We start from the raw sequence: 10894 nt of genomic DNA on the forward strand, positions 1-10894 counted from the left end.
CAGCAACCCACAACACCAGCAAAGGGAAATAAGACTGCCTGCACACGTTCCAGGAAAATGGAAACCCACTGTCAGGTCCCCCCAAACCTCCGTGTTTTTCCTTGCATGTATATTCTACTTTGGGGCCTGCCATTCTGTTGGGGGAGGGGGAGCTTGGGATGACTTCCGTTTTCTACTTTCACTCTCCTGCCTCTATCCTGGAGAAAGGAATGTGGCTCCCTTATTAGTGTCCAACGAAAAGTCTTCATCAGGGTTCAGTCCAAGCCGGGAATAAACAACATGGCGACTGCTTTAGAAGGAAGGTTGCAGTTTATTGAAGAGGAGAGCCAGACAGGAAGATGGCTCTGGAAGAAAAGAAAGAGAGAGCACATGTAGGGAGTGGGTTTTTATACCCTCTGGAGCCTTTTGTTTGGAGTTGTTCCTGTGGCAGGAACTTTGACCTGAGTCTGAGTGTGCCTATCTGATAATCTGATGGTGGTGGGTTAATCCTATTATGTCCCAAGGGTCATATCCTGCTTTCCTGGGGCTGGGGCTGATGGCTCTTAGATTTTTGGTGTTGATTCTAGGGATCTTTCTTCCTAATCCCAGGTTCCTGACTCTAGTGTTTCTGACAAAATTATCACATCTGCATTTCTGCAGACCTGGTTTCTGTTTGGGACAGAGAGACGTGGGGGTGGGGTTGGTTTCTCCTTTTAAACCATTCAGGGAGATATATTCTGCCTTTTCAATATTTCCAAAAATATTCCTTTCTCTGGGGGAGACAGAGAAAGGAAAGCCGGAGAAGACCTTGAGATGCGCGCCAACTGTGCCGGTTACCCACACATCATACCACCTGCGGATTGGCTGAATCTCAAACGGACATTATGACTCTGGTGGGAGGAGGAATATTGCTTGCTGAACTATACCGTTTGCGCGGGATTTTCCCCAGATCTCGCCTTGACTTCCCGACCGTCACTGACCCCTAATAAAAGAATCCTTTTGAGACGACGCCTGTTTCAAGAGTTCTGCTTTCTTGGGTGGTTAGTTGAAGTGGGTCCTTACACCCACACAACTTTATCAGAAGGGGCCTCACCACTCAACGTGCTACAGCAGGGGTCCTCAACCTTGGCCACTTTAAGACTTGTGGACTTCAACTCCCAGAATTCCTCAGCCAGCTTTGCTGGCTGAGGAATTCTGGGAGTTGAAGTCCACAAGTCTTAAAGTGGCCAAGGTTGAGGACCCCTGTGCTACAGCACAGCCAACACAAGCTACAAAATGTAACACCGCTACTACGTGAAAAGCATCTCAGACTAGCAGAGCCCATCCATGAACACCAAGCAGCAGTCAGAAGACAACGGAAATCCCTTAATCTCACAACGGCTGAACGGACTCAGCCATAGTTCCAGCTGGGAAACTGGGAGCATCCTTGACCAAGCCAAGCCCAAGACCTTCGGGGGGGGGCGGATTCCCGGAAGCTCGGCCTTCAGATAAATCGGTCCTTAAGGCCCACAAGCAGGTAAACGTCCATACCGTTCAAAGGAGAAAATAAAAAGACTCCGAAAGGAACAAGAAACCCGGAATGCGTCCCCCTCGGCCACCGAGCGCCAGGGAAGCCTGGATCGCTACCAGACTAACCACAGTATCCAGAGAGGAAGCCCCCAGTGCCACCCACCCCGTCGGGCCGAGCTGCTGCACGCGGGCAGGGAGCAGACCCCGCTCGCACGAGCAACGCTATCGGCCGGTCTCCCCGGGACCCCCGCAGGGGAGGAACTGTCCGCGTCTGGATCGCTTGCGAGGAATCCTGTCGAATGAGACAGCCGCCGGGCAAAGGGGGCGCCGCCATGTAAGGTTGCCAGGTCTGCTTCCCAAAAATAGCGGACAAGTGGGGGGGGGGGGGTAAGTAGTAAAAAAAGTACAGCTTTAGATTACGTACCATTTCATCATAAAGCTTTTGAATAAAAAAAATGTCCACTATTTTGTGAAAAAAAATAGTGAACATAATGTGAAAAAAGTGGACTGTCCACTCAAATAGTGGACACCTGGCAACCCTACCATGGGACCCGGGGACCGGGGACCGGGGTGCGCAGTCCCCCGGATAGGCAAGGGCCCTCCTGGACGGCAGGCTCGGGGGGGGGGAGGCGGGATGCTTCTGGGTTCCCGCCTGCCTGCCTCCCGCCCGGCAAGATCGCGGCCAGCCCGGGGCGGCTCGGACTTCTTCTTTCCCCACTCGGGGCCGAGGCGGCCCTCCCCGGTTCCCGCCCCCCTGGCCCGGTCTGCGCTGCGGGAGGACTCCCCCCTCTCCCCTCCGCGCGCGGCGGAGGGCCGGAGCCCGCGAGCGCCCAGGGCCGGCCGGGCGGAGGCCATCTTGGGGGGCGGGGGCTCGCGGCGCTCCTCCCGGCTCCGGCCCTCGCTCCGCCCGCCGCAGCGGCTTCCCTGCTGGGCGCCCGGCCGGGCGGCAGTGGCGAGGCGAGGCCAGGCGGAGCGCGGCTGGCGGCGACCCGTTTTGCGTCCTGAGCAGCCGAACCGAGCCGGGCGATGCGGGCGGCGGCGGTGGCGGTCCCCCTGGTGCTGGCCGGGGCGCTGGCGCTGGCGCTGGCGGCGGGGCTGGCCGTGCCCCGGGAAGGGCGGCCGGCCCTGGAGAGGCTGCTGCCCGCGGCCGGAGCGCGCTTCGGCTGGACGAACCTCAGCTGCCCCGCCTGCCGGCTGATCTTCACAGCCCTGGACGCCAGCATTCAGGTGAGCCCCCGCTCCCTCCCCGCCCTCCCGGGCCCCGGCACCCGGCGGGGACAGCAGCTAGGCCCGCCGGCCCCTCCCGCGGGAGACCGGAACCGCGCTCCCGCTCCGGCAAAGCGGGCCCAGCTGGTCCCTTTCCCGCGACTCGCGGAGGCCGTTTCCCGGCTGGCTGAGGCTCCCGGGCGGCTTCCTGGTGGCAGCCGGGCCGCCCTCTCCTGCCCGCGGTGCCCTCCGGGGCTGGGGGTGGGGAAGGCCCCGGTGGCCCCTTGCAGGCGTTTCCCAGAAGGGGGGGGGGCCGCTGGCCGGGGGGAGGATCCGCGCACAGGAAGTTGGCAGAGCCCGATGGAGGCCCTCGGCTCCCCGAATGCCGGCCTCGCTGAGAAGGAGATGCCCCAGCCGGGGCCCCCTCTCTGGTCTCGGCCTGAGCTCGAGCCGGTTCACCCTCTGCAGCCCCCGGATTTCCCCCCTGAACTCCAGCAGCCTTGCCCCGCTGCCTCTTCTGCCCCAGACGCAGCAGCCCCACTTCTGAGAGCCGGGGAAGCGGGGAGAGCCAGGGGGGACCCCTCTGACCAGCTGGGGAGATGCCTCCCCCCCTCAAGGCTTTAGAAGTGTCGGGATGCTGAAGAAAGACATGCAGTCCTTGGATACGAAGCCCCCTCCCCCCCCCGTTCCCAGGATGTCCAGCACAGCCTTTTCCGTCCCCCCCCCCATCTTCTGGAAGGCAAAAGACGGAGTCTTTCCGTCCTGTCCCCCCCCCCGTGAGAGTCGCCTCCTCCCCCTCCGCTGCCTGTGCCAGCTGTGCCAAGGGAGCCCTTTGTGGCAGCTGCCACCCAGCCTGGGCCTCCCCCTGTGGGGGTCTTGTGGGCCCCCCGACTTGCCTCCTCCTTCCCTGGAGTCAGCAAGAGCAGCTGCTTCCGGGGGGGGTGGGGGCTGCCCTTGGCACCACACCCCTCCGTTTGTTGACAGCCTAATTCCCAGCCTCCAGCGGGTCACGAGCTCTGCAGAAGCCAGCCAGGCACTGGGCAAGGGCAGAGGGAGGGGGGGGCACAGCCAGGAAGCCTCTGAGTCCTCATCAGCCCAATATGTGTGTGTGGGGGGGCAGAACCTGGAGGCCTTGGGATAGAGGAAGAGCCCCCCCCAGGAGCTGCCCTCCTCTTCTCCCAAAGAAGGACCTCACCCCCAAAGCCCCCTCCCCCCCCTCAGTTTCTCCTGGCTTCAGGGTTGGTGGTCCGACTCCCAGGCTGAGACTCTGGTGGGATAAGCTCAGTGGAGCTGGGGGTCTTCCAGGGGCTGACCCTCTACTTGGCACCCAGCCGGCTAGGCGGACAGAGGCCAGGCAGGGAAAGAGCCGGAGAGCCGAACTGGGCCCCGGGAAGCCTCACCTCAAGGGGTGCAGCTCCTTTGCCCCCCCCTCCCCGCCGGATCACTGCCTTTGGGGGTCTGGTGGGACCCTTGACAGGGGCAGACAGAAGTTCGAGAAAGGGGGTTCAGGACAGTGGAGACTCAGAGGGTCTGCTGGTGAAGGCACCTGGCTAGAGTGACGGACGTGGTGAATTCTAGTTCCACCTTAGTCATGAAAGCCGGCTGGGTGACTTTGGGCCAGTCACCGTCTCTTAGTCCCACACACCTTTCAGGGTGGTTGTGGTGGGGAAAACGAGGGGGGGGGTAGGTGTGCTGGAGATGCTCTCCACTTTGAGTTATTTGTAAAAACAATAAGGGTGGGATACAGATAAATAAATAATTGCCAACTCTTACAGGCAATCTTTTCACAGCCCCACATTGGGAGGGAGACCCAGCGAGGAGGGGGGAGGAATGGGGGAGGGGGCTGCTACAGCCCTCTCCTCTTGCAGGCCTTATCCAGCTGGTTCCCCCTCCCGTTGCTGCGGGGAGAGGAGACCCAGAGGAGACCCAGAGGACCTGCTGGGGTCCTCTCGGCTGCCCGGCTGCCCCTTGCGTACAGCCCCTTGTTGGGGCAGCAGCCTTGCCACAAAGCACCAGCCCAGTTGCACAGCACCGGCTGTGGACTCCGAGGCAAGTCGTGGCAGGCCAGGTGGCACCTTCCCTCCTCCCCAGCTGGCAGGCAGGCTTTGGGCCCCTCCCGAGCTGCCCTCCCACCCCTTCCAGCCGGCCCCTGGCAGCTCAGCTGGCTCCCCAGGGTCCACGCAGACGTCAGGGCCAGGGCTGAGTTTGGGGCTCGGTTGTCCAGGGGGGCTGGAGAACGGTGGCCCCTGTGGACGGCCTGCTCTTCTGCTGAGAGGGCCGAGAGGGGCTGGGGGCCACGGGGGAAGCCTGGGGCCTTGGGGCCAGCCCCTCGCCTCACTTCTGGCCTCTGTGGGGCAGGGCAGGTGGCTAGGTGCAGGGAAGAGCCAGCCGGCCTTTCTCACCACCCAAGGGGGCTGCTCCTGCGCTTATGGGTGGTTGAAGGAGACTGCAGGGGCAATGGGTCTCCCCACACCAGAGCCTGTCACACACACGCACCCCCCCCCCAGGGACTCCTGACAGGACTGTAGGAGGGGAGGGATGGCTTGGCTAAGGAGGCAGGCGGGGAGATTCTTCCAGCACCTCTTTTTTGCCGGGACATTTCAGGGGTGCTTCTCCAGCCCCTCCTCAGTGCTAATGTTGCCCCTCTGCTTCACAGCTGGAGACCAGCGTGGAGCACATCCAGCAGCTGGCTACCAAGGTCTGCCTGACACTGAGCCTGGCACCCCCCAACGTGTGTCAGGAGATCATCCGTCTCTTTGGGCAAGACGTGGTGACTGCCTGGGTCCGCTCCATCCTGCGCCCAGCTGAGATCTGCGGCCTGCTGGTGGGTGCCCAGTGCGGCCACTGGGACATCTACTCCAGCTGGAACATCACCCTGCCCAAGACGCCCAAGCCCCCCGTGCGCCCTCCAGTGCCCCCTCCGCCCAGCGCCCCCACGGCACGCCTGCTCTTCCTGACTGACCTGCACTGGGATCGGCAGTACACCCCGGGCAGCGACCCCAACTGCAAGGACCCGCTCTGCTGCCGGGGGGGGCAGCCGCGGGGGCCCGGGGCCGGCTACTGGGGCTCCTACAGCAAATGCGACCTGCCCCTCCACACCCTGGAGAACCTGCTGCAGCACTTGGCGTTGGCCGGGCCCTACGATGCCGCTTACTGGACGGGCGACATCCCGGCTCACAACGTCTGGCAGCAGACGCGCCAGGACCAGCTGCATGCCCTCACCACCATCACCAGCCTCGTCCAGAAGTACCTGGGGCCATTGCCCGTCTACCCGGCGGTGGGCAACCATGAGTCGGTGCCGGTGAACGCCTTCCCCCCGCCCTACATGCCTGGGAACCAGTCCTCCGCCTGGCTGTACGATGCCATGGCCGATGCCTGGCAGCAGTGGCTGCCCCCAGAAGCCCTGCAGACCCTGAGGTAGGAGCGAGGGTCTGGCGGGCGGGGGCACTGGGGAGGCAAGGGGGTGGGGGGAAGGGAAGGCTGCCTGAGGGACGTCAGGAGGCAGCCCCCGCAGAGGGTGGCCGCTGCCTTGCGATTTGTCCACCTGGGAGTCCAGGCTGGGCGGAGGTCCAGGCTGGGCACTCCCCCGCCTTCCCTGGGGACCAGATCCTCACTCCCCCCTTCCCCATTCTCCAGGCGGCCTTGACAGGGACCTGCCCTGGGCGTCATCAACACATCTCTCAATGATAACAATAAATAAAGTTCAACTCCGCCCCCCCCACTCCACTGGCCTCCTTCCTCTCCTCCTGGCAGCTCTGCCCCAGGTGTCTTCATTATACCCTTCCTTGCTTTTTTATAAATAATTCCGGGCCAGGGAGAGGCCCTTCAGCCTCTGGCAGCCTCCGGCCTCTGGGAGCTGGACCTTCGCCCCGCAGGACAGGCCTCCAGAAAGAGCAGCCCCTCGCGCTCCCCACGGGCTCGGGGCCAAGGGCTCCGGACAGCGGCGTGGCCTGCTTTTCCGTGGCTGTGGCTGCTGCCCGTAACCGGAGCTGTCTAGGAGGAAGGCCAGCCCGGAGGAGCCAAGCTCCAGGATTCTGGATGTGAGAATTGTAAGCCCCACCCAGAGTCGCTTGGCCCAGCTGGGTGGCTATAGAAATCAAACAAATTAATTAATCTTCATGGCAAGAAAGTTTTGCTTCCGCTGCAGTCCTGACCGGGACGGGTGCAACCTGATCTCCTGGTTCTTGCTCCTCTTGATCTTGTTGCCAAAGCAGCCGGCTGCCGCGGCAGTTGCCTTCCCCTGTGCTCAGCAAAACATCTGGGCTTTGCCAGGCATGAGAATCGGGGCTCCCGGATTCGCCAGGTAGAGCCTCACGGCTGCTGCTCCCTTTCTGCGGCCAGGCTCAGGAGAGGCTTTAAAACAGGCGTGTCCGACCTTGGCCACTTTTAAGACCCGTGGACTTCAACTCCCAGAATTCCTCAGCCAGCCGTGCCGGGAATATCTCTGCCTATTTTCCCCACGAGAGCAACAGCCCTGTAAGGCAGCTTGGACTGTTTTTGTGGCCATTCTGTTGGCGTGACTACAAACTTTTCTGCGTGCAAAGCCGACTTTGAAGGGTCTTTGGTCCTCTCTGAGCTGGACTGTGTTCCTGCAGCCGTTTCATTACCCAAACCTCAACCTTGGGGGCAGCTTTGTTTGGGGAGGGGGCCCGGATGGGGCTGGACTCTGCCATGTGCCCCTCCTAAAGCCTCTCCTGGGCCCCAGGGTGAAAACTGCTTGTGGGGAGGGAGAGGAGGCCGCTTCCTCTGCTTGGTTAAGAGCTTTTCGGCCTGGGCGTGGGTGGGTGGCAGAGCCCCGTGGCACCAGCCAGGCTGCCTCTGCCCAGGGCACAGTCTCCTCCCTCTGGAGCAGGGCTGGGCGATCATGGCAACTTCACCAACTGTGGACTTCAACTCCCAGAATTCTATGCTATGCTATGCTGGCTCGGGAATTCTGGGAGTTGAAGTCCACAGTTGGTGAAGTTGCCACAGGTGCCCATGGGGACTCCATCACTGGAGGTTTTGAAATCTGGTTGGTGGTGATGGAAGGAAGGAAAACCCCCTCCTCAGTGGCAATGGGGGAGGGGTGTTCCACAAGCCCTCCCATCCCTGAGACGTTCCTGCCTCCTCTCTGGCAGGCTGGGGGGCTTCTACACCCTCCCCATCTGGCGGGGCCTCCGCCTGGTTTCCCTCAACATGAACTTCTGCTCCGAGGCCAACTTCTGGCTCCTGATCAACTCCACCGACCCGGCCGGGCAGCTCCAGTGGCTGGTGGGCGTCCTGCAGAGGGCGGAGGAAAGTGGCGAGAAGGTGAGCCGGGGCGGGCAGGGGTGGCGCTGGGCAGGAAGCGGGTCAGGCCGGGCCAAGCCAGAGCATGAGGTGGCCTGCTCGGAAGCAGGGCAAAGGGCGAGCGGGGAGACCTGCCCGTTCAGACAAGCCCCGGTCCCCGGAGGGTGCCCGGTGCTGCTGCCCCCACTGACACCCCTCCTCCCCTGCAGGTCCACATCATCGGGCACATCCCGCCCTCCCACTGCCTGCGGAGCTGGGGCTGGAATTACTACCGCATCATCAACAGGTACGAGCGCCAGGGCCTGCTCTGCTCTGCCCAGCCTGGCACCCAGGAAGGGGCGTCCCCAGCAAGTGCTTGCGCCAGGCTGACCGCAGAGCCTCCCGCAAGCCGGCACCCCTTGCCCGTCCCGTCCTGGATGTGGGTCCTCCCTCCAAGGACAGCCGCCGACTGGGGAGGCACTGCGGGGGTGGGGGGGCTGCTGGAGGCCTCTCTGGCTCCTTTCTCCCCATCGCTCAGGTGCCTGCAGTCCCCCCCCATCACTAACTCCGCTTCAGCTGCCCCGGCTCAGTCCTGGGTCACAGTTGCTGCTGCTGCTCTGATTTGGTGGGGGAAGCAACCCCTCACATCCCCCAGGTTTCCTAGATGCCTCCTGAAGGGGGGCAGCAGTCAAGGGGGGGCTCCCGTTCCCAAAGCTAGTGAGAAAACACTTTGCTTCTGGGGAATTCTTTGGGTGGCTGGAACTTGAACCTTAGCAGGTGGTGAGGCAATGGCTGAGCCGCTCCCTCTGCGTGAGGAAAGGGTCCTTAATGCCGGCGGTGGTCTGATTTCTGCAGACCCCCTTCCTTGGGGGGTGTGCTCCATAACCCCCAGCAGGGCCTGCCTGTGGGCCTTCCCACTCCCCAGGCCCAGGCCGGCTCCTGCTGACTTCCTGAGCACACAAAAACATAGAACCCTAGGGCTGGAAGGACCCCTGGAGGCTATCTAGTCCAACTCCCTGCTCAAGGCAGAAGCCTTATATCATCCTTGGTCAAATGGTAGCTGCCTCTCTTGCCGTCACCTGGAAGTTAGGACCCCATTGTTGCTTTCTGGAGAGGCTTTAAATTCCGTAGTCCACTCTACAAATTTGGGGACTCCTGGCGCGTCTCCAGCTCCAGCTCTGCTTAGCCTTCCGAGGTTGGGCAAGGTCAGCTCCGTCCAGCCACCTTTCGCATTCCACCCTTTATAAGGCCGTATTGCCAGGGTGAAGGCCGTATTGCCACCCTTGATAAAGCCGTATTGCCGTATTGCCAGTCCTGGGCAGCGAGAGTGTTGCACATTTGCACACCTCTCCCCTGAAGATGGACGCCAAGGGAGGACTTGCCCTGGACCCCGCTGCATTCTTGAATGGGGAAGGACCTCCCCATCTGGGGGTCTCTGCTGACCTCCTGGGCGTCTCCCTCAGGGCCTGTGCCGAGACTTGGCTGCCTCCTTGCTAGTCTCGTAGTCCTGGTTCTCACGGAGGCCAAACTGTGGTGCTCGTGTTCCCGGGGGTGCCCCTTCTCTCCCCACCCCCATCTTCAGGGCAGCAGACGCAAAGCCAGATTCCTGCTCAGCCGGTTTTGGCTGTCCAGCCGGGACAAAGGTCTGGAGAACCCGTGCTCAGGCCTGTCTCTCTCTCTCCCTGCAGGTTTGAAGGCACCGTCGCTGGGCAGTTCTTTGGCCACACCCACTTGGACGGGTTTGAGCTTTTTTACGACGAGGAGACCATCTCCCGGCCGGTGGGCATTGCCTTCCTGGCTCCCAGCGTTACCACCTACATCAAACTCAACCCAGGTGAGGTGCTGACCTCCCTCCCTCCCTCCTGCCAGAGGGCCTGAACTGAGCCAGTAACCCCTCCTGCCTTCCTTCCAGGGTATCGGATCTACCACGTGGACGGGATCCGCTCTGGCAGCTCCTACATGGTCCTTGACCACGAGACGTTCATCTTGAACTTGACGCAGGCAAACCAGCCCGGTGCCGTGGCTCGGTGGCAGCGCCTCTACGGGGCCCGGGAGACTTACGGGTTTCCCGTGGCCTTCCCAGAGGACTGGAACCAACTCCTGGACCGCCTGCAGGCCGACGAGCGGCTCTTCCAGCATTTCTGGTACCTGAGGTTCAAAGGCCACCCGCCCACCGAGCCCTGTGGCGACGCCTGCAGGAAGGCCACGCTCTGTGCTCTCCGCACCGGCCGGGCGGCCGATCCCAAACTCTGCCAGACCCTTAAGATGCCCTTCTTAGAAATTCAGGCCTGGCGGCGGAAGCACACATTTTGCTAGCTGGGGCCCGAGATGAGTACCAAGGGGCGCAGGGGCCCTGTCCTCCAGCAGGCTCTGTGGGCGTGGGCACAACACGGCACCCCTTCTCTCGGGCACTCCACAGGACTCAAGTTCCAGACAAGCACCGCGGCCCTTCAGATCGTGCAGAAAGATGCAGAAAGGACCCAGCAGTGGTCCTAAGACCCTTAGGAGAGGGTGGGGTGCCCTGGCTGCCCTTGGCCTCTGCCCCTACAGCTCCCCTCTATTGCTCAGCAGCTCCTCCTCTTCCACCCCTGCTCCACCCCTTTTGTGTGGGCACGGAAAGCAGGCCTGCAAGACATGCCCACCCTGCTGCCCCCGTGTTTGAAGTGCCATCAGCAAAGGAGGAGCAGAGACCTGGACGGCCGTGGGCGCTGGGGGTTTTGTTGCTGGCTCTGGCGCCAGGCAAAACCTGGCAGGATCCGTTCTCAGACTCTTCTGCCTCCAGTACCGGCCCAACCTCTGCCAGCGTGGGATTCCTCTGCAGGGGAGGGGTGCCCCCCATCTCTTTTGTTCCTCCCTCCCCAGCAATAAACAGCTTCTGTGTCTCCTCCACTGGCAGAAGACGCCTCTTTCGCCCAGTCCCCACTGACCTGGGGTCAGCCCCTCGCCTTGATCC

The 10894-nt window shown here is 62.2% G+C and overlaps 1 protein-coding gene across 1 annotated transcript; it reads left to right on the forward strand.

Annotated features, from left to right (window-relative positions):
- Positions 1–2514: 2514 nt before the first annotated feature.
- On the forward strand, positions 2515–10828 carry SMPD1 (sphingomyelin phosphodiesterase 1). The gene is made up of 6 exons (XM_015817294.2): positions 2515–2715; positions 5351–6111; positions 7812–7983; positions 8172–8248; positions 9630–9775; positions 9854–10828. The coding sequence occupies exons 1-6, from the start codon at positions 2515–2517 to the stop codon at positions 10255–10257; spliced, it is 1761 nt and encodes a 586-aa protein (XP_015672780.1). The 3' UTR covers positions 10258–10828.
- Positions 10829–10894: the final 66 nt, after the last annotated feature.

The sequence above is a fragment of the Protobothrops mucrosquamatus genome, unplaced genomic scaffold (assembly GCF_001527695.2).
Source record: "Protobothrops mucrosquamatus isolate PMUCROS unplaced genomic scaffold, P.Mucros_1.0 scaffold570, whole genome shotgun sequence".
NCBI classification, from domain to species: domain Eukaryota; kingdom Metazoa; phylum Chordata; class Lepidosauria; order Squamata; family Viperidae; genus Protobothrops; species Protobothrops mucrosquamatus.